Source organism: Lepidochelys kempii, chromosome 1 (genome assembly GCF_965140285.1).
Source record: "Lepidochelys kempii isolate rLepKem1 chromosome 1, rLepKem1.hap1, whole genome shotgun sequence".
In the NCBI taxonomy this organism is placed as follows: domain Eukaryota; kingdom Metazoa; phylum Chordata; order Testudines; family Cheloniidae; genus Lepidochelys; species Lepidochelys kempii.
This window is the reverse complement of record NC_136380.1, coordinates 117,599,627-117,626,806: the sequence shown is the minus strand read 5'-3', so window position 1 is coordinate 117,626,806 and position 27,180 is coordinate 117,599,627. Positions and strand designations below refer to the sequence as shown.

Sequence of the window (27,180 nt, the reverse complement as noted above, 5' to 3'; positions counted from 1 at the left end):
AACAACTTCACAGCTAGAACTAACCACAACTCTTATCATGCATGGTAGTATGTGCAGGTAAGATTTTTAGATATTTCTTATTTCAAGTCATATTTTTAACTGCTATTTCCAAACACTGTCTTCCCCCCTGCTTTTTGTCTATTTTATTGGCTGGTTGGTTTTATTTTAATTATATATATATATATATATATATATAGTACCATATTATCTTTCAGTGCTCATGCAACCATGGCAGTATGTAGTATGCATATTTTAGGAAGTTGTCTAGTTTTTGCTTCTTTTCCGGACGTATCTGGCTTTTCTCATCTCTATATTGCTACCTTCAATCACCTTCTTGCTCTTCACATCTGAGTCTGCTCTCCATTACACTGATGTGCATCAGGAGTGACTCAGCTGAAGTCACTGGCAATGCATGGATGTGAAACTGCTGTAAATGAGCGAGATCAGACTCAGGACAATAAACTCTCAGTTGTTAGCATGCCGTTCTGCACTAGATCTTCAAGGGCTATCCTAACACTGAATAGGGCTATCCTGACACTGAATCTCTCATGAACTGGATTGTGATTTCTTTGGATCAAAGATGCTATATAAATAAACAATATGTAGTGTATATAGGCTTGCTATTAGTCTGCAAGAAACCTCGAGGATCAGAAATACTGGTAGGGTAATACGGTTCATTCACTTTTTGCCTTCATTCCTTTACCACAGGAAATTAAGATAAGATTGCAATAATTATTTTGTATCTGAAAGGCTCTCCACAAACTGAATCAATATCCTGGCTGGTGGGTGAGGAAGTTAGTTTTCTTCCCCGTGAACTGTAGTAGGGAAATTTGTCCCCTTAAAGTGAATATTCCATACATATCCAGAGAACACTAGCTCTGCATACAGAGGATGGATTGATAAAAAGAAGTTCTTTACTTTGTCCCCTGCACTCAGATCCCCGCTATGAAACCATGCGCACTGCCACACAGGGACAGAACCCACTTCAAAATAGTTAGCCTTTAGGGGAATGCAGACAAGCCCTTCTGTTCCAGCACCCTAAAACCTAGACTAAAAAAGCCCCACCTTCCTAGTTGCCCCTCAGTTCCTCTCTATCTCTGGCACCTCTTTTAAGCCACCTGAGTAGATGGATCTTCATGGATCCACAGAGGCAATGCATTCAGAGAACAAGGGTGATTTTGGTAAGCATCCTCTTTTTCTCCTCCATTGTCCTGAAGACTCTGGCTTTGAGAGACTAGGTAGCAATGATGATCCTCAGGAGTAAGAATTGAGAAGTGACTTAAATACTGCCTAAATGGACCATTCTTTCTGAGCTGTGCTCTAGCAGTAAAAATGTAACATTTTGTAAAGGTATGAATCAAAGTGCAAGTAAGAACCTCCACATGCCTCGTGAGAACCAAGAGTCAATCCCCTGTATTCCCTGGTTACTCTTTTCAAACCATCCTAACATAAATCCCCAGTAGAGAGAGGATTGGATTCTCTTTTCACTCAGGCTGGTGGAAAGAGAGGAACAGAGGCACAGTTTCAGGGGGTGGGAGGACAGGCCATGTGTACTCTGGATTCTAGAATACTAGACCAGAGGGAAATTCAGCCCAATGGCTAACTGCTTTCAAATGTAATCCGTCATTGTTTGGCAGGGCATGCAGTCTCTGAAGGGGGCTCTCCAGAGGCAATGTTATAAAGGAGATGAAATTAATACATTTAGAGCTGGTTGAAAAATGTAAGTATATTTCATGAAAATGTTCTTCTTTTTAAATGAATAATTTAAAAATACATATTTTTTCGACCGACTCTAAGTACATTCCACCAGGTTATCTCCATGAATGCCAAAACTTCAGCACTGCTTCATGCTTCTCTCCAAATTCTCATCTAAGTGATGGGATTATTCTTCCATAGGAGGTTTCACCTGCAAGCAACCTGTATTGCCAGGGCAATAGACAAGATAATGTATTAAGTTGTTTTAATCATGAATTGTCTGAGTTTCTTCATTCATTTAGATGCTTATGCTTCTTGGTCTTGTCATGTAGCTCATTATCCTTGGAAAGCTATATCTAGCCAGATGTGGCAGAAGCAGAATTAGCCTTTGGGCCTCATGGAAGCCTTTGGTGATGGGCTCCTGTGATCTGGGGGAGCTGACAAAGTGAAGAATCTCAGCTTTTATTTTTATTTTTAATAAAGGTAAGTCTCTAGCCCTTTCCCTTGTGAAGATAGCCTTGAATAAGAAATCAATGCAAACCAATAGGTAGCAGTGAAAGGAACAAATGGCTGCGCTGTACTTCAGCAGCAGGAGACTTCACAATCTCTTCCTGACACTCATCCCAAAGTTAACTGATTAATACCGTGTATCTCAAAGAATCATCTTGCTGACCCTTCCCCAAGCTCCTCAAACCAGCCTCCTGTCAAGTGGTGTGATTGTGGTGAAAATGCATCTGTTTTCTTTGTAGTGTGGAGGCTTTGCTTAGCTGTCTCCCAGGCCCACCCCCAAAATGCTAAATCTGGCTTTGGACAAAAGTGTTAGAGAGTGTATGATTTCTCCCTGGCTGCCTCCTCAGCAGGTCAGCGGGAGAGACTTTCCTCCTCCTAAGAAGGGGGCTGGATGTTGGCTGTTAGGAGGAGGAACCTGGTGGAAGGAATGAGTCTCATTTGGTTACTGGAAATTTGGTGTGGGTGCATGTGTGTGACAGTTAGGATACACATCAAAAGTGTGTCCTGGTTATGATTTTACCCAAAATACAGAAAAAGTACCATTGACTTAGAAAAGATAAATACACTATGGGATGTTGTCACATGAAGTTCTGACCTAACCACTGTCCAAATGCTCTTCTGCTGCACTTTCTGCCACTGGGATGGCTGTCTTCTGAATGAATACAGCATAAAGCAGAGGAAGCCCTGCCTCCTGATTCAGCCTAGCCCAAGACCCCCAGAATGGCAGCTTCATGATGATTTTAAAAGCCATGAGAAATGGGCAAGATGAGCAGAAGCCAATTTAGTATCAAAACAGAGGAGGGAAATGAGAACCATATTTGCCAGGAATAAAGACAAACAGCAGGCCCTGTTTAGTTTCTGGCATGTGGCTGCAGCTCACCTCTCTGTGTAGCATAGTTGCCCCAAAGACTGCAAAATGGGAGTGTGTTCATTAATGCCACTGATGTAAAATAAACTGGGTGAAGTACTGCCCTCTGCTTGTGTGAGTGGGACCTGATTTGCATAATGTGCCCACAGATCAAAAAACTCACCCAGGGATTTTTCTTCAGCCTGAGTCACAGCCTGATACACAGCTTTGCAAGTGTAGTGTCACTTGATGGGCTGATGAAGGATGTCAAAAAAAGTGTATATAGCCAAAGTTCACACAGTTCAAGAGTAGCTAACACCTGGTGTTTGATCAGTTTTACTGAGAAGCTAAATAGCTCAATTCAAGCCTTGCAGAGGTAGACACTGTATACATGCAAAAAATGTTATTAATTATTATGCTGGATGTCACACTGAACAACTGTCTTGCCAGGTAGAATTATAGCTGCAACTATGGTGGGGTTATTGGGCATATTGCCAACTTGCTTTGAGAACGTGGATGGGTTTTTTTTATATTATAGCTGCAATGGCTATTGGAAACTCTGTTCCTGCTGTGAATCTGTGCTTTTTTGTTGGTGCAGATAACTCATACTGCCTGGAAGGCTGTGCTAGACCAGAGTTAGCCTAGGAAGGAGCCTACATTAATTTACAAACCGAAAGGTCACTTTATCAGTCATCTAAATCATTTGATTAGATGGAAGCAAAACAGTCACCTGGGACATATCAGTGAGAGGGTGCAATTCTAGCATTCAAAACATTGGTGCAATTCTAGCAAGACAGTGGTCTAAATCCTCTTAGGAGAGACTGGGTCAGAGGTGGGACTGAATGAAAACAGAGTGTGGCTTATGCGTATAGGAAGCTGCTCTCATGTAGCCGTGAAGAAAGCAGTTGTAAACCAAGGATCACAGCCTAGGTTGCTGTAAACTGACATAACTCAATTGACTTCAATGGAGCAACAATGATTTACACCAGTTGAAGAGCTGACCCATAAATGTTTAATTAGTGCCTAATTCACCCTTTGGGCACACTATCAGGCTAACTGCATGCACAAATGCTTTTGAAAATCTGGCTCTACATCTATCTCTCCCTATACAACTTGTTTTAATTGAAGTTTGCAGTATGTATATATGGTCCACCATGGATCTGCACAAAATGCTCTGCATGACCAAAACATGGCACATACCAATTTTCAAAAAGACATGATCACTTGGGGGGAAATGCTGTTTACCATTTTTATTAGGACTTTCAAGCAATTAAAAAAATTAATCGCGATTAATCACACAATTAATTGCGCTATTAAACAATAATAGAATATCATTTCTTTAAATATTTTGGATGTTTACTACATTTTAAAATATATTGACTTCAATTACAACACAGAATACAAAGTGTATAGTGCTCACTTTATATTTATTTTTGATTACAAACATTTGCACTTTAAAAAAACAAAATAAATGGTATTTTTTAAATTCACCTAATACAAGTACTGTAGTACAATCTCTTTATCATGAAAGTTGAACTTACAAATATAGAATTATGTACAACAAATAACTGCATTCAAAAATAAAACAATGTAAAACTTTAGCGCCTACAAATCCACTCAGTCCTACTTCTTGTTCAGCCAATTGCTCAGACAAACAAGTTTGTTTACATTTGCAGGAGATAATTACTGCTGGCTTCTTGTTTACAATGTCACCTGAAAGTGAGAACAGGGGTTCGCATGGCACTGTTGTAGGTGGTGTCACAAGATATTTACTTGCCAGATGCACTGAAGATTCACATGTCCCTTCATGCTTTGACCATTATTTCAGAGAACCTGTGTCCATGTCGATGACAGGTTCTGCTGTATAATGATCCAAAGCAGTGCGGACCGACGCATGTTCATTTTCATCATCTGAGTCAGATGCCACTAACAGAAGGTTGATTTTCTTTTTTGGTGGTTCGGATTCTGTAGTTTCCACATTGTAGTGTTGCTCTTTTAAGACTTCTGAAAGCATGCTCCACACCTCGTCCCTCTCAGATTTTGGAAGATTCTTAAACCTTGGGTCGAGTGCTAAAGCTATGTTTAGAAATCTCACATTGGTACCTTTGTGTTTTGTCAAATCTGCAGTGAAAGTGTTCTTAAAACAAACATGTGCTGGATCATCATCTGAGACTGCTATAACATGAAATATGTGGCAGAATGTGGGTAAAACAGAGCAGGAGACATTCAATTCTTCCCCAAGGAGTTCAGTCACAAATTTAATTAACATGTTATTCTTTTAATGAGTGTCATCCGCATGGAAGCATTTCCTCCAGAATGGTGGCAGAAGCATGAAGGGGCATATGATTGTTTAGCATATCTGGCACGTAAGTACTTTGCAAAAAAGTACCATGCGAATGCCTGTTCTCACTTTCTGGTGACATTGTAAATAAGAAGCGGGCAGCATTATCTCCTGGAAATGTAAACAAACTTGTTTGAGCGATTTGCTGAACAAGAAGTAGGACTGAGTGGATTTGTAGGCTCTAAAGTTTTACACTGTTTTGTTTTTGAGTGCAGGTATGTAACCAAAAAAAACCCTACATTTGTAAGTTGTACTTTCATGATAAAGAGATTGCACTACAGTACTGGTATGAGGTGAATTGAAAAATACTATTTTTTATCATTTTTACAGTGCAAATATTTGTAATAAAAATATTATAAAGTGAGTACTGTACCCTTTGTATTCTGTGTTGTAACTGAAATCAATATATTTGAAAATGTAGAAAAACATCCAAAAATATTTAATAAATTTCAATTGGTATTCTATTGCTTAACAGCGCAATTAAAACTGCGATTAATCACAATTTTTAAAATTGCTGTTATTTTTTTGAGTTAATTGCGTGAATTAACTGTGATTAATCGACAGCCCTAATTTTCATGCTGCACTTTTGTGCGCCGTGTGAAATAGCTTAGCACTTCCCACTCCAGTGTAGTGTAGATTATCATTCAAAACAAATGGCTATTTTCCTCTTTTACAGCAAAGAAGATGATGCTGACCGAGAACATCTCTGATCATCTATTTCATAGTACTTCACAGGCTAGCAAAGAACACATTTTTCCAGAGTGAATCAAAGTTAGATAGGAAAAATGTTTACTTTTTGCTGGATCCTACTATTGTTTATCAAAGGAGCAGAGGTTAGAGAGTTTAATCTGACAGGTAAGAGATTGTTTCATGTCTTACTGGAAATGTTTCAATAATAATTTTATTGGCTGGTAATAATCAATATACATCCTATCATCATTTTATAAGTTTTCACTGATTCTGTGTAAGACTTCTTATGAATTATAATTTTTATGCATTTTTTTTGTTAAGCACTGATGATGTGTTTGGGTCTGTAGAAAGTACAAAATCCATAGTCCCAGAGTTAGCAGTGAAAGTAGATGGACATTTTCAATATAATGGAAAAATAAAAACTGGAATTTTGAGAGCATAATGGAACAAATTAATTGCTGCTGTAACGCCACTGAATAATACATCAGGAAGAGATGGCTTTCTCTCCATAGATTTCCCCTCTTCCTTAATCAAAACTCCTTTCATTGCTTTGTTTTGCCCTGCCCTATATTTTATTGGGCCTCATGGTGCTATGTATTAGTGGAATTTCACAGAGCTCTAATTAATTTCAGCTGGGAAAGCTGCAAGGTGCCTGCTGTGATTCCTTTGACATCTTCATCCAAGCTAAAACATTGCTTCATAAAAAAAAATAGAGCACTACAATTCGAGCTTTTGGGGACTTTTCTATCAGAAAATCATCCTGACAGAAAATGCCCTTTGCATAAAATCAAAATTTTCCATGGGAAAATGCCTGCCTGGAAGGCTCTTGTCAATTTCACTTTCTGCGGGCAGGGAGAAAATGAAATGGACAAAAGCTTGGAATTTTTGTCCTGTGAAAAATTTCAAGGTTTTCACTTTTTGTCAGGAATCAGGACTAATTTTTTCCAAAAACTTGAAAATTTCCCTTCTGGCAGGAAATTTCTGTTCTCCAACCAGCTGTAACTGCAATAGCCCATTATCCAGAGTGATACCATACCAGAATTAGCTGGAAGAGAATATAAAATAAACAGTAAATTGTGTGGAGATAATGTGTGTCTCTGATATGGTAGAACAAAGAGACAAAGGAAAATGTATGGATGTGGATTGTTGGGAGCAGTTGGATATAAAAGGTTGCCATTGACACATGCAGTCTAAAGACAATGGCAAGGTATCAAACAAGTGTACAGATAACATAAGGATAATACTTTGCATGTATTCAGCACCTCTCACAATAGGATATGAAGATGTTTCAAATAATTGTTTTATTAGCATTGCTGTGACATAGGTGAATATTATTATATCCATTTTGCAAATGAGAAAACCGAGATATACAGAGACAAACAACTTGCCCAAGATCATATAGTTAACTCAGTGGTAGAGTTTGGATGAAACTCTTTTTCTTTAAGCTAACACTCCACCCACATCTCCTGGATGCCTCCTATGTGGAGTGAAATTTAGTTAATGTAAATTAACTTTTGTATTATACCCATAAAAATAAGGATGCTTGGAGATAAGTCTGTAGTTTAACTATGGTAATGTGTCTACGGCAGAGGATAGCACCACCCCGTTGAAGACCTGGGACTTTGGAATACTTTGTATTTATTACTGTACATAGGCAAAATCAAAACCACTGCAACATATCAGTTTGTGTTTAAAGACATGTGGCCAGATCCTCAGCTAGTGTAATCAGCATTGTCGTTAATGGAGCTATGCCAATTTACACAAACTGAAAGTTTTTGGTCCTCAGAGCCCAATCCAACTGCTATTAAAGTCAATGGAAAGTCTATTTGTTTCAGTGGGAGCTGAATCAGACCTATAAATCCCAGACACTCATTGTTAATTTATACTCAGTTATTAAATGTTATTGGGCTAAATTTTCAAAAGTGACTAGTGTAGTTGTAGCTGTGTTTGTCCCTGGATATTAGAGAGACAAGGTGGGTGAGGTAATATCTTTACCTTGGCAGAAGGTACAAGCTTTTGAGATACACAGAGCTCTACTTCGTGTCTGGGTGGTTCTCTGAGCCCAGGTTCCTGCCCGAGTGGGGACATCTACACTACTATTTTTAGCCATGTAGTCCAAGCTCCATGAGCCCAAGTCAACAGACGAAGATCGAAGACTCACTGCTATAGGGTTGTTGTTGGGTTGTTTTTTTTTCAGTGTAGACATAACCTAAGAGACAATGCCTGAGCTATTAGCTGGGACGATGCTACTTCCAGGCTCCATCCAAAATTATAAGACTTGTTTTTCAAAGACTAGAAGCCAAAAGATCTTAAGGACATTAAACAGTTAAAAAGTCACTCTCTAGAGAGAGGGGGAAAGCAGTTGCCAGGGGGAAGACACAGAGACTGATTCTGCTGGAGAAACTGAAGAAGCAAAATCTTCCCTGTCCACTCCCACATGGGACTTAAAGTAAGGTAGACATGTGTAACCTTGATATACTGGGAGCCTGGGAAGAGGATGAGGCAAAGGCTCAAGACAGGGTAAGGTAAGAAGTGGTGCAGGAGACAGCAAGAGGTCTATGTAGTCAGGCCTTGACTGCTTGTTTAAGGGTCCCTGGAAAGGGAGGAGCTGGGTTCCCCTACCAGTCCACTGAGGAAGATGGAGCAGAAATGCCCCTGGGATGGGTAAGGTAAGGACTACTGAAACTCCCTGATTCCAGGTGCAAGGACTGGTGGGTTCAGAGTTGCTCTGGGGGCGGGGGAGGGGGGGTCCAACGTGAAGTTGAAGGGCTATCAGTTGTTGGACTACTGGTTTTACTCCAGAAGGGGTGGACCTATATGTGACTGGTCACTGGGCTGAGTTGCAAGAAAAAGCAAACCACTGCAGGGCTGGCATGGCTGTCAGCAGGAGGTGCTAAAGGAGGAGAGCCTGCTACACCACACTTAATCAGCAGAGGGTGGGGGGAGTAGAAGGCGCATCGGCCGACAAGTCACTTGCTTACAGGCCCTTTAAGGAACCCCCTTAAAAATACCCCAAATCACCAATCACGTAAAAAATTTTGGCCATTTTCCTCTCTCTCTCTCTCTCTCTCTCTCTCTCTCAATATAATGAAATCTATGCTATATTCATGTCGGATTGTACTGATATGTTTGTTGCCTGCCTTTCAGGGTGTCTTCATAAAGGACCTGGAAGGATTTATCATGCAATTACTGACGAGGAGTTTATTTTGGAATGTGTGTTGCCATCCCAACACCGTACCCACATGTACAACAACTCATTACTCTATAAAAGTAAAGTGCTGTGGTTCTGGCAACAAAAAGATGGAGAGCCACTGAAGATTATCAGTAATGAAAGCACTAACCCCACTCAGGAAGGGAATGCACTTTGGTTTAGACCGATAGGGATTAATGATGCTGGAGTATATATCTGTATGATAAGGTATGTCAGTGTGTCAAAAGGCCTTCCTTGATGTACACTTTCACTGATAGCTGAAAATCATAGATTCATGCAAATAAAGGGCTGGAAGGTCAAGAAGTTATCTAGTCCATCCCCCTGCATTAAGACATGATTAAGTATACCTAGACCGGGGTCGGCAACCTTTCAGAAGTGGGGTGCCGAGTCTTCATTTATTCGCTCTAATTTAAGGTTTCGCGTGCCAGGGATACATTTTAACGTTTTTAGAAGGTCTCTTTCTATAAGTCAATAATATAGAACTAAACTATTGTTGAATGTAAAGTAAATAAGGTTTTTAAAATGTTTAAGAAGCTTCATTGGAAATTAAATTAAAATGCAGAGCCCCCCGGACCAGAGGCCAGGACCCAGGCAGTGTGAGTGCCGCCAAAAATCAGCTCGCCTGCCGCCTTTGGCCCGCGTGCCATAGGTTGCCTACCCCGACCTAGACTATACCTGACAGAAGTTTGTCTAACCTGTTCTTAAAAACCTCCATGCCACTAAACTCTTTCTTTGGTCCAATATGTTTGATTGTTTTCACTTGACCTTGGTTTCTTTTCTTTGCTGCACAGGGAAGAAATCCCATGTCTCTCAAACATCATAAAGGTTCAAGCAAAGAACAATGCAAATTGTTCGGATAATGGCAGAAATGAGCTGTCTCTTCTCATTGAAAGGGGACATTCAATTTCTTGTCCTGGGATACACTGCTACAATCATTTACAAAGGTCACCAGTGACATGGTACAAGGTAACAGTCACTCTTTTCCAATTCTCTGTGAAATAAAATCAGTGTTGTTACAATTTTAGGCTAAATTCTGCACTCTTACACATTTCCCACAATTTCTACTGAAGCAAATGCAAATTGTGCACAACTCCCAAAGGGGGAATATTTTAGAGGCTTCTAATTAGAGCTGAGATGGAAATGGATTTTCTGTTTTGTGGGAAACTTCATGATTTGGAAAAAAAAATTGTTCCAAAATGGAACAAAACCAAAGAATTCTAAACTTCCCATGAAACAAAATAAATTAAAATGAAAATTTCTGCTAGATCAAAACATCTTCTTTCAATAAAATTGAAGCATTTCGTTCTGATTTCAACCCTTTAAAACTTTTAAAAACATTTTTCTAAATTAAAATATATAAAGATTTCATTTTCAGAAGTAATTTCAAAATGAAACATCAAAATGTTCCATTTTTAAAATGTAAAAATGCTTCATTTAGTTTCTAAATGAAATGTAATCAAAATTGGTGTTTTTCAAAAAGTTTCTATTGAGATGAAAATGGCATTTTATTGAAAAGTGATTTGCTGAAAAATTTCTGACAAGTTTTACTTATAATGGCCATAAAATTGTCTCCAAGCTAAAATTTGGCAGACAAGGAAGGGATGTTCTTTTTACACAGTTTAAAAAAATTGATCAGTTCTGTATAAGGTTAAAAAAGGGCAATACATGGAAATTACTTTGCATTCAGAAAATACCAAGTATGAAGTCTAATCAATTTCCTAAATAGACTTACCTGCTATGCAGGAATAACTCTTGATATATTGTACCTAACTACTCATTTATACCATCTAGTGTTACAGCACTAAGTATATGTTCAATCAAGACTAGAACCATTTCTGTAGCCAAAGTGACTTTTGAATTTCCTGTAAAAGATGTACAACCCATGATCCATCCATGATTTTTACTAAAAATACCCCTGACTAAAATGTAGCCTTATTTGTAGGATATTTTCTAGATGCTCTTTGGGCTTCTGCATCTTTCTGTTTTCCATCTTCTGTTGCTTCTGTCATGTCATGTATGGCAAAAGGGAACTTGAGGCTCCATATGCAATGAAGCAGTGCATCAGAATTTATGCTTTTGTTCTGCTGCCTGCCTAGGCGTTTGTTTGGTGAGCATTCTTGCTGGTGGAGTGGACTCTTAAAAGCAGGATTTAGGATAAATGTGGGTGAAATTCAGGATCAAGGGGCAGAAAGGTCAATGAGGTGGTGTTATGCTTTCTTTATCTTTTTGAGAATGTTATTGTACTGTACAAAGGTGGATTCCTCAATGTTTTGTTGGCAGAGACGCAAAGGCCTGGGATAGTAAAAGGTACTAGTTCTGCAGGTCATTAGTGTGGTACACTGGCAGGATTGCTATGGGTGCAGGGCTGGAATAGCAGGACAGGGTAGGTCAGGATTGGCAGAGCAGTGTGGTAAAAGCTAGTGCAATGAATGCCTGCTTGAGTGATGTCAGGCTCTCATTCCGCAGTGTTAGTTCCTCACTTTTATGAAGAATAAATTCATCCCCAAATTGTTACAATGATTCATTATATCAGAATTGCCCAATTCAGAGAACTATGAATTGCATTAGAAATGATCAGAAATCTCTGCCCATTTGATGAACAGCATCAGCCCCTTATGTGTAGAGGCTTCACTTAGAGCCTGCACAACAATAATTTCTGGTACATCTTCTATGGCAAATTTTCTTTTCTGGTTTCTTTTTGCATGAACTTTGAATTTCCTTGCTCTGTTCATTTAAGGCCTGATCAAAACCCCATTGAAGTCAATGAGAGTCTTTCCATTTACTCTAATGGGCATTGGATTGGCCTTTATTAAAAACTGTCATGGTTCCTTCCCCGCTCTGAACTCTAGGGTACAGATGTGGGGACCTGCATGAAAGACCCCCTAAACTTATTCTTACCAGCTTAGGTTAAAACTTCCCCAAGGTACAAACTTTGCCCTGTCCTTGAACAGTATACTGCCACCACCAAGCATTTTAAATAAAGACCAGGGAAAGAGACCACGTGGAGACATCTTCCCCCAAAATATCCCCCCAAGCCTGACACCCCCTTTCCTGGGGAAGGCTTGATAAGAATCCTCACCAATTGGTACAGGTGAACACAGACCCAAACCCTTGGATCTTAAGAACAATGAAAAATCAATCAGGTTCTTAAAAGAAGAATTTTAATTAAAGAAAAGGTAAAAGAATCACCTCTGTAAAATCAGGATGGTAAATACCTTATACGGTAATCAGATTCAAAACATAGAGAATCCCTCTAGGCAAAACCTTAAGTTACAAAAAGACACAGCTTATTTTACCAGCCATTAAACAAAAGAAAATCTAATACATGTTCTAGCTAGATTACTTACTAACTTTACAGGAGTTGTAAGGCTGCATTCCTGATCTGTTCCCGGCAAAAGCATCACACAGACAGGCAGAACCCTTTGCCCACCCGACCACCGCCTCCAGATTTGAAAGTATCTTGTCCCCTCATTGGTCATTTTGGGACAGGTGCCAGCGAGGTTATCTTAGCTTCTTAACCCTTTACAGGTGAAAGGGTTTTACCTCTGGCCAGAAGGGATTTCATAGCACTGTATACAGAAAGGTGGTTACCCTTCCCTTTATATTTATGACAAAAATCTTTAACCATTCTAGAGGATATGTGTATATTTAGGACATTAAGAATGGCTGGAATTTTCAAAAGCATTCAATGTTGCTCGGTGCTCATAGTGAAAGCAATAGCAGTATTGCCAACTCCAAGCATTCAAAATTCATGAGTCAGATTTCAAGAAATCATGAGATTTATTTAAAAATCATAACATATGAAAAGAAAAGAACAGTTTTCCTTTTAGTTGGCTTCTGGTTTCTAAGTCTTCAGGTCCCACTTCATTCATATTTGCAGAGTTTTCTCCGCAATCATGAGTGTTAGAATTTTGCTTTTTTTTTAAATATGAAAGCTAAGATTCTCATGTACTCAGCTGCCTTCAGAAGCTAGGGGTTGCGAAAGCAAACAAACAAAACCCCCCCAACCCCCCCAACCCCCCCACCCCCAACACCAAAGCTTATGAGACTCATAGTATAACAGACTCCGCTATTGACTTCAATGGGAACAGAGTTAGGTCTGCATTCAGCTCTCATGACAATCTCACTCTAAGATTTTAAAAGAGAATTTAATTAGTTGCAAAGAAAATAACCCATCTAATTGCTTCATTTTCCTTTCTTTTTGTTAGAATGGAATTCGAGTAATGCTTCAGGAGACTAGACCAAGTCGAAAACTTAAGGATGATAAAATCCACTTGCTTCGTATCTATAAGCAAGATGCTGGTATTTATGTATGTGATTACATTTTATTTGACAACAGCATCCAGTGGACAATGAGAAGAGTAGTTAGAGTAAAAATCATTGGTAAGTAACATATGAGCTCAGAATAATAAAATATCTGTAGTAACAATTTATTTTCTGTAGTAAATTAGTGTCTCTTTCCTCTTCTGTACTGTTTTAATTTGTGCTCACATTCTGAAAATCTTGTCCTCTCTCACAGTGACAACGCTGTCCTCTCCTGGTTCTATTCCTGCTTCTCTGGCTGTTTCTTCAGAAATCGTTACTGAAGCCCCACTTACAAAATGACTATATGTTAGGAATGTTCAGACAGGCCATCGGGCTAAACATCATTAAAGTCCTCATCCCAAGTCCGTTAAAATCAATAGAGAGATTGCCATTGACTTCAGTGGGCTTTGGATGGAATGTTAAATGTTAAGTAATAATATATAATAGACTGTCTGTAACCTAGAATAATCAATAACCTTATCAGAGCTGATTCTATCTTGGGTTTACCATAGCCTAAGACAGTATAGCACCTTTTCACTATACATAATAGTCTTATCAATTATTTTATTTTATTTTATTTTTTATTTTGTATTGTATTGCAGCACGAAACACTGTCCACACCCCAAACATCTTGTATCCCAGTGGCATGAAGACCCTTGAAGTAGAAGTTGGTAAGCGGGAGCTTTTTGCGGTTCTTTTTCTGGCCAGGAAGGGCATTACAATTTAATAGAGTATTGACATTTCACTGGATGATAGAAACCAGTTTTAAGACATGTATGGATCTTAGGTCCAATGTTTTGTATGGATTAGGTCAAAAACTGAGACAGTATATTGACAGTGTATGCCTTTGTTGGCATCAAAGGGGAAAAAAACGCATCTCAACCCAGCAACCACTTTCCCATATTAATTAGGAGAAAGACTTTCCAATGACTTTTGTAAACAGTGTTTCTATGTTTCCTTTTCACAGGAAAACCTCTTAAAATGGAATGCAAAGTATCATTTGGCTTTGAAAGGGATTTTTTGCCTAGGATAACTTGGTACAGAGACAACAAAGAAAGTAAAAGTGAGCCACTTTTGCAGAACTCAACACGGTAAGGGGAAAAACCAACTAAACAGAAAATCCCAGCTTGGTTACAGTGCAAGCAAATGTAGAGTCTTCAATATCTACTTTAATGTACTGTCTTCTTACCTGGAGACACTGGAAGATCACTAACAAAATATCAGAAAACGTAAGAAAAGTCCACTGAGGATTTTTAGATACATATTACATACTAATATGTGTGACACACACATATTCTTTCTAATATATATATTATACATGTTAACACTCCACTCTATATGTATGAATAGACGCATGTGTATATATAATTACATTCAAAAAAGTATGTTAAAAGAACATGATGATTGTACAGTGAAGCACTGAAAATTTAGCAAGTACCAGGGTTAGGCTGCTCATGCAACTCGAATTCCGCCCCCTTTTTGCATATGCATTAATATACAGAAATACAGTCTTTAATTAAATACTCACATAGTATTTTGTCCACAGAACCCAGCCTTGCTCGCACAGAATAGATGGTGCTCAATTAATGAGAAGCTGTTCAATAATTTGTTTCTCTTCATACTGAGAGCAAACCCTGCTCTAAAGAAAAAATGGTCAATCTCTTCCTGGGCTTTTCCATAGCTCCCATCTTTCTGGTATCACAAGCAATGTATTTATCTTCACAGCTCCTAGAATTATCCTCATTTTACAAATGGGAATTGAGGCGCAGAGAAGTTAAGCTCAGATGTGTCCACTAATTTTGGCTGCTCAATTTGAGACACCTACGGCTTGATTTTTTCAGAGTACTTAGCATTATATAGCACTGTATATGCTCAAATAATATATAGCTTTACATAAAGCTTTATATGTAGGCACAGCTCCCATTGACTTCAGTTGCAGCTCCCAGTGCAAATCAGGCCCTGGGGTCTCAAGTCAGGCACCCAGAAAACGAGAGAGAGAGAGACAATTAGTGACCACCTATGAAAAGTTTGGTTTAAGAGAGTTGCTCTGCATGACACAGGAACTCTGTGGCAGATGCAAAGACAAATCCAATTCCTCATGGCAGCATTCAACTATCTTGACCATCAGACCCTCCTTTCTCTTCTTGCAATCCCCTGCTTCAGTCACTACATACCTTTGACTTCTGCAACCAATGAAGCAGGGTTCCTACAGACAAGGGTCTCCTTTACTATACGACCCTGGTTAATCCATAGAGCAGGTGAATCCTGTGCACTGAATGAGACAGGGATCATGTGGAAAAAGTAGTATGGGATCATGCCATTAAAGACTGTATCGTAATTCATATGCACAGGGGGACTGAATTAAGGTTGCATGGGAGACCTTAATTTGGGTATTAACTTTTGAATGCTTGGCTTTTCAACCTTAATGTTCTTTTAACGTGTGTGTGTGTGTCTGTGTCTGTGTGCACATGGATGCGTGCATGTGTGATTTCCTAGGTTTAAAAAAACCAAAGTGAAAAAACAGAAATCTCACCATATGGCATCATATTGACGCCTACATGGGACATCAGCATGGTTGGAACTTTTAGATGCACCTCACACACCTCCGCCACTTGAGCTAATGGAATACCTGAAAGCAGTAGTAGGTTGTCATTGTCTGTGTGGACCAGCACTAGCGGGAAATGAGACCCACACTTTGCCAGTGGATTTCACAGATATTTGCTAAGAGCAGAGGAATGGTGAAACTCAGAAATCTTGGGTTCCATTCCAGGGTCCAGAGGAGAGTAGTTAAAGACTCTTCTGCTTGTTCTCCCCCAAGCTGAATCCTGTCCACTCTATCCCAGCCAGCTTGTCCTGGTCCTGTCTTTGATCTGGCCCTGTCTCTTTGTCCTAGTCCCAGTAGTCTTGCCCAGCCAGTCCTATTTTCCCTCTCTGGGTTCCCCATCAGATTCTCATTCTCCCCCCAGATGCCAGTCTCTTCCTCCCACAGACACTTTCAGTCCCAATCTCCTTGCTTTGCTAGTCCTATTTCCCCTCCTCTCCCAGCTCCTTGTTCAATCTCTCTCTCTCTCCTCCCCACCTCCTGGCAACCAGTCCCAGGGGCTCCTCATCCAATCTCAGTCTCTGCCTCCCTCCCTAACCCCTTCCTAGTTTCTTGTCCCAGTCTCTTTGCCCAGCCAGTTTCAGTTTTACCCTTGCACCCTGTCTTCTCATTAGACCTTTCTTTCCCCATGCACAATCCCCTTCCCACCCCCATTGGTGCCCAGTTCCAGTCTCCTTGTGCAGCTAGTCCCAGTGTCCCCCTAGCTCTTCGTCCACTCTGTGTTCCCCTCCCCCCTTATCTGCCAACTGGCTCCCCACTGCCCCTCACATGTCCCTCATTGGGTGTCCTTCATTAGGTTGCTCCCAGTTCCAGCTTCCTCTCCAGCTCCTAGTCTCAGTCTTCTTGTGTTACCTATCCCAGCCTCCTCCCATGAGTCGGAGTCACATTCTGCACTTCTTGGTTTCCAATCGTAGTGCCCACCTCCCCAAATCCCAGTCACAATCTTGGCCCTCCCCATTCCCGGGCTGACCCAGGCTCCTTGTCCAAATCTACTCTTTCAGTCCGGCTGTTGTCCCCTCAGCATTCAAATCAGAAGGCTTCCTTCTGCACGCTGCTTGAGCATCAGCAAGGAGAATCATTGAGAGCACAAGAAAGACAGGCTCCCTGCTCTCAGTTGCAGTACCTGGCATCATCCCAGCATCTGGGAGCAGCAATTCTAGAGGTCTGTCTTGGCCCCTGCACCGCTGGGATAGAGCATGTGCAATCACTCTGTGGGGATGGCTCGTGCAGTCTGGTCACACACAGGATGAAGTGTGCTCACGGAGGATAGAATGTTGGAGATTTTAGCTGATATACTCAATAAAGATTTCTTAGTTTGTGCAAACTGAGATTTTTTTCAAAGACTTCTAGCTTGGCCAAATGTGGGTAGTTTTTAATAGGAACAGCAATAAGCACATCTATAACACAAAGACCAAATTTCAAATCCTTGGTCTGAAGTATGGGAGTGCTAGAACTTCTCAAAGTAAAGGTCCCAGCCAATTTTTAACAGGCAGATATCCGGCATGGAAAATTTCTGCCCAATGGTTAAAGTTCGGCAAAGCTGTAAGCAACTGAGAACAGGGTCTTATAATAGAAAGTGTTGTGCAACCTTAATATTAGGCTGTGTTACCAATGTCACCTATAATGATATTCATTATAATGATATATATTATTATATAACAGAGAGTGAACAAATAGAACAAATGGTATCAACACAGACAACTCTGGACAGAGATTTACAATATTTTATGGATAAATTTGATTTATTATGATTAAAGCCACTCACTGGCACATGTGTGGTATTACAGAGATCAGTCGGTTATCAGCTTCTGAACAGAGTAGTGCAAAATGGTTATGATGAACATTGTCTTTTTCAGAATTCATTAGAAACTCAAAATTCAGACACAGTGTATTGAAAGATTTGTAAAAATTTGGGAACGCTGCTCAATTTTGGATAAATGGGGATCCACTTTCAAGGAAATCAAGTGTGATTTGAGTCAAAATAATATGATTGCATGATTTCATCATGTGATCAGGTGTAACTTGGTGGATTACATGAGTGTCACCTCATCTGAAATGCTAAGTGAAACTTCAGGGTTTGACACCACATAGTCTGAACCAAAATATGAATGAAATTCTATAAAGCAAACGCCACTAGTTTTCACCCTGCTCTGTTCAGGTGACCTCAGCTGGTGGTTGGGAAATGCCATGAGATATGGGATATGATTCTGCAAATTCCTAGTGTCCCGCATCACCTGAGAATTTTGCTAGCATTAAATTATTTTAAGATTTTTCACAGCAAGGTCCCTTGCCACTGCTGTAGAGTCTGCTTTTTAAGGCTTCAGTTCAGCTATGTAGGTGCCTAACTTTAAGTACATGTCAATGGGACTAAGCATGCGCTTAAAGTTAGGCATGAGTTTAAGTACTTTGATAAATTGAGGTCTGAGGACTGATCAAGAGCAACCTTTTTATTGTGTTGTCTGTGGGCACTAGCCATGAGATCAGAACCAAACTGAACTTTCATACAAGGACATCATTTTTCGTTTGCAACATTGTCACGGATCCACAGAATTGGTGCTACACCCCCAGCTTTGGAGCAGTCTCTAGGAGAAACCCCTTCAGTATGCCAGACCCCCAGAAAGGGTCCCACTCTTTCTCCTTGTTAGCCATACAGCTTCACTGCTTCCCTAGACTGGATTTATGGGCTTTCGGAGCTCCTGCGTCACACCATGAGCTCCATTCAACAAGTCCAACTGAGACAGACTCCTGATGGAGAGTTGTACATTCTTCAGGGATTAATGCACCTCACCAGGCATTTGCAATGACACCAAGCAGTGTTGTCAAAACAGTCAGGTTTATTAGTTAACTGCAATGCAGCATAGGAAGTCCTTAGGGTAGTATAGAGAATGGAAAATTAAAGCATAGTCCATTCTGGTTAGCCCAGAGCCCAGCCAAGCTGTAATGAACCTCTGGTTTAAGCTCTGTCTGACCTGCCCTCCTTCATCTGACTCTTGGTAAGAGTCCTGAATACTTCCAGAAACCACCTCTAATTCCCACACTTCACACTTCTCCAGTTCTTTGTTCTCGGCTGGGGAGTGTTGCTCAACCTCCCTGCTGAGAGGTGGGGAAATCCAAATCTCTCTGGGTCGACAGTTGCTACGTGTCTATGTCTGGACAATTGGATTTGCCATTGTCTTTTCAAATGTTCCACTGATATGGGGATCACGCTTCAGGGCTGGTCTACACTACTGGGGTGGGGGAGAGGAGGAGAGGAATCGATCTAAGTTATGCAACTTCAGCTCCGTGAATAATATAGCTGAAGTTGATGTACTTAGATCTACGTACCACGGTGTCTTCACTGCGGTGTATAGATGCGTCGATTCCCCTTGCGCTTCTCGTTGAGGTGGAGTCCTGGAGTTGACGCTAGAGTGATTGGTGGTTGATTATCGTGTCTATACTAGACATGATAAATCAACCCCTGCTGGATCGATTGCTAACCCATACCCAGACCCACATCTCTTAGCCTGGCCTGAGAGCAAACAGTCCTTTTCCACCCACTGGGTAGCAATGGAGCATATAGGGGAAAATAAAACAAAAACAGGACTCCTAAAAATATTACAAAATACTCCTACTCCTTCACAGACATCACAGGTGAATGACAAGAATGTTAGCATCTCTTTATTTGTACAATCATGGGCTTTTGTGTCTTGTGTGAATGAATAGTAGATGGATGATAGGAGTGTTTTTCTGTTTAGGATTCGTGCAGAAGAATTTGGAGGCAAATCATTTGTTCATGTTGCCACACTCAGGGAAGTTACTGAAAGGGACTTGAACAGCAACTTCATCTGCTTTGCTCAGAATTCTGTGGGGAACTCGACAGGAGTGCTCAAGCTAAAAAGGAAGGAAAGAGGTAAATCCAGAAGAGGTCTAGCAATTCCTGATGAGATATGTTTTGAGCACTGTCACTAATATGCTTGTGGTCATCATTGCCCTCTACTTTTCAATAGGTTAGAGGGGTTCCTTGAAACTGACCGGAAAAGGTTTTGTTTGAAAACTGCTAGAATTGCTCTGTGTTCCAGCACAGATCTGCTTTTCACACTGTCAACAAGACACTATGTATTCTCTTGAATTCCCATGCTAGGCCTGAGTCCCAGTGTTCAGAATTGGACTTGGATCCAGTTCCACACTTCCTTAAAATTTGGGAGGCAGGCAGGAGTGAATCTTGTCAGTCAGTTTAGTCCCCATCCCTGCTATTAGCATTTCTTGTACATGTCAGTATTATTATGGAAACACTGAATTTTAACAGCAATAATTTTGTTTTAACAGCACTTTTCATATACATATTATATAGTGCGATTGCAGTTCTAGTTGGACTCCTGGTGGGCAGCGCTTTTGTTTACCAGCATTGGATCGAAATAGCGCTGATGTATAGAAATTACTTGGCCAAGGACGAAACTATAGGAGGTAAGAAAAATAGAACCATGATAAACTGTTATTTTACTTCAATTTTTCTATTATCATTTGCAGTATCTGTTAACCATTTACTTTAATGTCTTCAATCACATTAGGGCTAATTCAAAGGCTTCTGAAGCCAATAGTTGACTTTCCACTGACTTCAGTGGTCTTTGATTCAGGATCTTAGAGAAGCCGGAACACATGGGGCAGTACATATTTACTGACTGAAGTCTTATAATGAGCCATTTACAACAGCAGTAAATTAGCCAGGGAAATTCAGAATAGGAGATAGAGGTTAGGCAAAACCCTGTAGACAGAGGAGTGAGGTGTTTCCAATATTTTAACAGGAGGTTCCCACAGGTTAACAACAGTTTCTCCCTCAACCTGTGATAAAATCTGTAGACTAGAGGTGCATGTGCTTGCAGAGAAATGGGTGAGGAAATGGAGACATATAATCATTTATTTTCCTATTTAATCAACACAATTTCTCATAAACATAACCAAGGAGGGAGACAACATCACTTGGCAAATCAACTTATAAGGGCACTTACTGGAAATATTTATATTTTCTTCCTAAGGAAATTCATGTTGATCATAGTGATCAACTTCTAATCATGAATATTGCAATAACACCCACAGGCCTCTACCAGGTTGGGGTTCCCAGGTGCTAAGCTCTTTACAAATGTATAGGAAATGGCAGTCCCTGCCCCAAAGTGCTTACAAAGCTAATGTGAGATGCAGGGGGTGGAGTCGTCTGGTGGTTTCTACCTGTAAGACTTTTCTGAAACACAACTGGCCCTTGATGCAAGCTGGTATATTTTAAAAGAAATTCATAAATTGCTCTTCAGAAAGTGTATTGGTGAGCCAACTGATAAGTCACGTCTGGCCAGGGTGATCTGGGAAATCACGTAACCCTCACTTCAGTTTGGTGGCAAGATTTTCATGAGGGCTCTGGAAACTCCCCTGGTGGTTTCTCCAGCTGATCCCTGAGATAAAGAGGTGTTAAGCTCTTTGGCCCAGAGACTGTTTGTAGACTGTCTAATACAGTGTGGCCCTGAACTCAGTTGCTACCATAACAATACCACCACCACCAATAATAATTATAAGGAGTGGTTGTTTTATAATATGGTGACAGTGACCTCCACTGGTGAAATGAGGAATTGCAAACATCTAGTGCAAAGGATTCTTTATCATTATTAGTATTTAAGATTTTCAAAGGGACCGCAACTCAACCTCCAAATCTGCGAGTTGAAATTTGCATGCTTACATTTTTTTGCATGCACACTTTCTGGGACTTAAGTTTTAGAACATGCTAAACTTAGATGTAGTTACACAAACATGCACATATAATTTTCTAGTGACGCTGACTGTGCCTGACTTAGGACAAATGACCTGTTCAAGATCACATAAGGAACTGATATTGATCACATAATCACAGATTAGTATTGATAACTGTTCTTATAGGGCTGGGTACTGCAAGATGCCTTATTTCAGTAAAGCACTTAAGTGCATGTTTAAGTTTAAGCACGTGAGTAGTTCCATAGACTTCACTGCAGCCAGCATCTTGCAGAACTGAGCCCCTATCCGGTACTTTTGCTCTGAGTACTAGGCAATACAGCCTGTTCACAGATGTCCCCAGTTGTCCCCAACATCCATTACTCCTTTGTCCATATTTTGTTATTAACCTGTTCAACTTTTAACCCCCCGCAAAAGTTTGTTTTTAAAATGGAAATACTTGTTACATTTTTATTTAAAAAACAAAAATATATCTCTGTATGCATTATAGCCAAATTTCTCAAAATCTGGGAAAATTTGGATCTGGATTTGAAATCCACAGCTTGGATCTATTTCTTTAATGGGACAGAACCAGAACTCAAGAAGTGGACGGCTCCGAAGTTTGAGGTGGTGTTTGGATCCTGACCTGAAATTTGCATCTTGCCCCCATCTCTATTTATAACACATGAATTTTTCTACTATTGTATTGAATAATGCATGTGCTTTTATGACAATATGGTGTGTAAGAGAGATGGGGTTTTACTTGCAATAAAATGCACTGCATTTTGGAAACAGCTTGTGCATTGGAAATGCTATGTTTTTCTTGAGTAGCTGCATCCTTTGATATGATATAAATGAGACATAAATGTTGACTACTGCACACAAAGCAAAAAGTTTGACTCAGTCTCTAAATCAATAACTCCTCACTTAACGTTGTAGTTATGTTCCTGAAAAATGTGACTTTAAGTGAAAGGATGTTAAGTGAATCCAATTTCCCCATAAGAATTAATGTAAATGGGGGGGTTAGATTCCAGGGAAATTTTTTTCACCAGACAAAAAACTATATTTTATATATATATATATATACACACACACACACAATATATATATAAGTTTTAAACAAACAATTTAATACTGTACACAGCAATGATGATTGTGAAGCTTAGTTGAGGTGGTGAAGTCAGAGGGTGGGATATTTCCCAGGGAATGCCTTACTGCTAAATGATGAACTAGCATGCGGCTGAGCCCTCACGGGTTAACACGTTGTTGTTAATGTAGCCTCCCACTCTACAAGGCAGCACGAATGGAGGGAGAGGAGACAATGTGGCAGACAGAGACACACACCCTGTGTGTGTGAGAGAAAGAGAGGCATTGCCCCTTTAAGTATGCTGACACAACTCTAAGTACATTGCCTTTTTAAGTAGATCTGGAAGTTGAGACAGCAGAGACCTGTTGTGTCTCCCCCCGCTCTATGGATGGGGTAAGCAGGGGGCAGGAGCAGGGGGGAAGCAGACACCCTGATATTAGCTGCCTCTTCTTTCCCCACCCCCCACACAGCAAGCAGGAGGCTCCAGGGAGCAGCTCCAAGGCAGAGGGCAGGATAAGCACATGACAGTGGGGGGAGGGACAGCTGAACTGCCAGCAATTGGTAGCCTTCTGGGTGGCTGCTGCACAGGGAACTTAGGGGAGCGGGGAGCTGATAGGGGGGCTGCCGGTCCACCCTGGTTCCAAGCCCCCATCCGCTAGCTGCAACGGGCTGCTTTTCCTGCAAGCAGTGGACAAAGCAGGTGGCTGCCAAACAACGTTATAAGGGAGCATCGTGCAACTTCAAACGAGCATGTTCTCTGATTGATCAGCAATGGAACAACGAAACAACATTAACCGGGACGACTTTAAGTGAGGAGTTACTGTATATGTAATTTAATGGGAAATGGCCAGATCGTCAACTGGTCATGCAGCAAAGGATGTTACTTGTTTTCTGCATGCTTTCTGAAATGAAGCAATGGACCTGATTTTCCATTGCTTTCCATCTTGTGTAGTGGTTTACAGAATGGTAGCATTTTATACTCACTTTGGCTGTGAACGTCTACAAGAGTTGCAAGGCAATGGAGAAGCTGGACTGATCTTGAATTACTGACTGACTCCATTACATGACTTGACAATTGTTTGCTATTAATCACATGTATTCAGTTAAATAAAATATTTATATACTGACCATAATGAGAATTTACCATTACATTAAATTAAAGGTGATGGGTACTTCAGAAATACCTTAGTTGCATTCGATGAGCTGCACAATTTTAATGTTCTTTTCTTTTAGATTGCAAAGAATTTGATGCATTTGTGTCCTATGCAAAACAAGACTCCTTTGAAATTGATTCCACTTTTCTTAATGAGGAACAGTTTGCCCTGGAGGTCCTTCCGGAGGTGTTGGAAAACAAATATGGATACAAACTGTGCCTTCTTGAAAGGGACATTCTTCCAGGAGGAGGTAAGGTCCCACTTGATATGTGGAAAACATCAGGAGACAACCCTTCTCTCCAGTCTTTTCTCCTCTAAAGCCAAACTTTTTGGTTGGACTGGCATGATGCACCATGGTCACATAACTCCCATAATACACCACATTGGTTCAACCAAAGGGGAGACCATCTTGCATTATGGGAGATGTAATCTGCTAGAAAGCTGAGGCCAGAGGGGAGAAGAGGGGCAGGAGTCACCTGAACTTTAACTTCCATGAGTCACTCTGGCAGCTCAGGTGGACACAGATTAATTTTGAACTGACCCAAAACAAAACATTTCGATTTGGTTCAACAAAGCAAAAATGTTTTGATTTGGTTTGACACAAAATATTTTGTTTCGATTTTGCTGATGGATAATTGAAAAATTTCAGCAAAATTGAAATTTTTCTTGTGTAAAACTACACTTTCTGTCAAAAAAAAAATTCATCATCCCTTGTAGTCACTAAAGAGCCCATGGCACCTGTGGCAATTTGTGGAACCTGTCTAGGCACAACTTATGATTCTGTTTGGAGTCAGGAGCTCTTTTTGTATATCTGACAGACTGCAGATTTAATTTTGAATGAGGGGTTTCTTTGCCTTCTCAGTTGTTCTTTTACCTCCATGTTGGACTGGAACGCCAACGTTTAGCAGCACAGGGCTAAGAACAAAGGGTCATTAACTTAAGTGCTCTACAATTGACATGGCACCACTTTAGACAATAGGCTGAGTCCTGCCCAAGAGAACCAGTCTGTGCAGGTGGGCTGATAATGAAAGTAATAGGTCACCTGGTAGGGGATTTTCATCACCTGATGAGGCTGATCAGGAAATCACCTGATAAAGACTGGAGATTATAAAAGAGAGGGTCTCTCAGCAACTATTTTAGAGGGAGAAGTGAGACTAGGCCTCCATGTTCTGGATGAGAAGCCATGTGCCTGAGGTCAGGGAGGAGAGGAAACATCCTGGACTCCTTAGAGGGCTCTGGTGTATGGCCAAAGAACTCTCCAGAGTGGTGTGGAAATTGAGGCAGGAAAACTATGTTTACATCCATTTATCTTTCATGCAATGTAAGGAGAAAACTGTGTTTAGAATGCTGTGCTAAGAGTGTGTGTGTGTGTCCATTGTCTTCCATGCATACCCTTAAAGAGGAAAAGCATAAACCAGAAGGCTCACACCTTCAGTGGGATCCTGGGGAAAGTGCAAGAACAGCTGGGGAGGCCTGTGGGAGATGGCACTAGTTTTAGGGCCTAGGCCATTGGACTGCAGGGTCCCCACTGTCAAGAGGGGGGTGACTGACATGAGATTCGCACCAGACAGCGTGCCTTAGAGGCCCAAAGCCAGAGACAGTACCTACATTCTGCCCAGCCCTAGCAAGCTACGAATATGTGGGATTCAGCACTGGGATCCCTGCACAGCAGTCTGGAGAGCATCCAGAAGTGGCACTCAACCAGATCTTTGACTGCATTTATCAGAAGAATGAAGATGTTAGCCCAGGTGTCATTGCCAAATTAATTGGGTAATGGCTTTCTAAACGCTCCTTTGGTTTCAAGTGTGTTCTCTTCTTCTCATGCTGTGAGGGACATTGCTATGTGCTGTTATGTGCAGTTGTTGCATTTTACTCCAGTGGTGGCTGCATTTACATGGTTGTTAACACGATTATATTTAATTTTTTTAAATGCTTTCGGTGCCTGTGGCTGAAAAGCCCAGAGTGTAAGCTAGTACTAATCATTACTTCTTTTTCAGCTTACACTGATGATATCGTAACAGCTATTCAACAAAGCAGACGAGCTATAATTATCTTGAGTCCTGGCTATGTCAATGGACCCAGCATCTTTGAACTGCAGGCAGCGGTGAACTGTGCTTTAGAAGATAACATGATAAAACTGATTTTAATTAAGTACAAGTCATTCCAAGAGCCAGAGTCTTTACCTCCAATAGTGAAGAAAGCTCTTAAAATTTTACCAGTGGTTACCTGGAAATCTTCTAACTCTAATTCGCCAAACAAACAATTCTGGAAATATATGCGATATCACATGCCGGTGAAAAATACCCGGGGGCTAAGGAAAAACAGTCTAAAATTTTTTTTCCAAAGGTTATTTAGTGTGGTTATCAATAGCAGAAAGGCCGCTGGGAGAAGTCAGCAGATTAAGAAATGGTGAGGTGATTGTAAAGGAACATCCTGTATCTGCTACCACCTGACCACAAATTTAGGAGCTCATCATCTTTTGTCTCATTGATAGCTCACTCTAACATAAAGTGAAAAAACCCTCCTATAATGTGACAACCCTAAAGTCTTCAATAGAAGCAAGTGGCATTGGATCCAGCTGTGATATGTCTTTCTTTTATTATTATATTTAATATTTATTATTTTCAGCAAAGTTGTAGCCAGAGATCCCAGTCAGAATTTGGGCCCTATTGTACTAGATGGTGTATAAACCTAAGACAAAATAGAGTTTACAGTATAACTATGTATTAATAATAGTAATATCATAATTCTATTTCTAACTAATACACACTGTGTACACAGGCTTTCCTGTGTGAAAGAAATTAAAAGCATAAAGAAATATGGACGGGATTTTTATTTTTATTTGCCTAGTTCTGCTGTCATTATGTCATTGGTAAAACTCCCACGGATTTCAGTGGGAACAGATTTAAGCCAAGTTTGAGCATTTTTGAAATTCCAACCCTGGACTTTTTTGTTTGTGTTCATTTGCCCTGATGTTGATAATAATGATACAACAGTTTGAATGTCTTGCTCATTGCATTGTGTTTTCA

At 40.4% G+C, this 27,180-nt stretch overlaps 1 protein-coding gene across 1 annotated transcript; it reads left to right on the top strand.

Annotated features, from left to right (window-relative positions):
• The first annotated feature begins 1,645 nt into the window (after window positions 1-1,645).
• Window positions 1,646-27,180, top strand: IL18RAP (interleukin 18 receptor accessory protein). Its single transcript, XM_073327508.1, has 12 exons — window positions 1,646-1,720; window positions 2,028-2,178; window positions 6,070-6,248; window positions 9,231-9,501; window positions 10,086-10,260; window positions 13,503-13,677; window positions 14,202-14,270; window positions 14,567-14,690; window positions 19,936-20,090; window positions 20,507-20,644; window positions 24,231-24,401; window positions 26,149-27,180. The coding sequence occupies exons 3-12, from the start codon at window positions 6,179-6,181 to the stop codon at window positions 26,562-26,564; spliced, it is 1,764 nt and encodes a 587-aa protein (XP_073183609.1). The 5' UTR covers window positions 1,646-1,720; window positions 2,028-2,178; window positions 6,070-6,178; the 3' UTR covers window positions 26,565-27,180.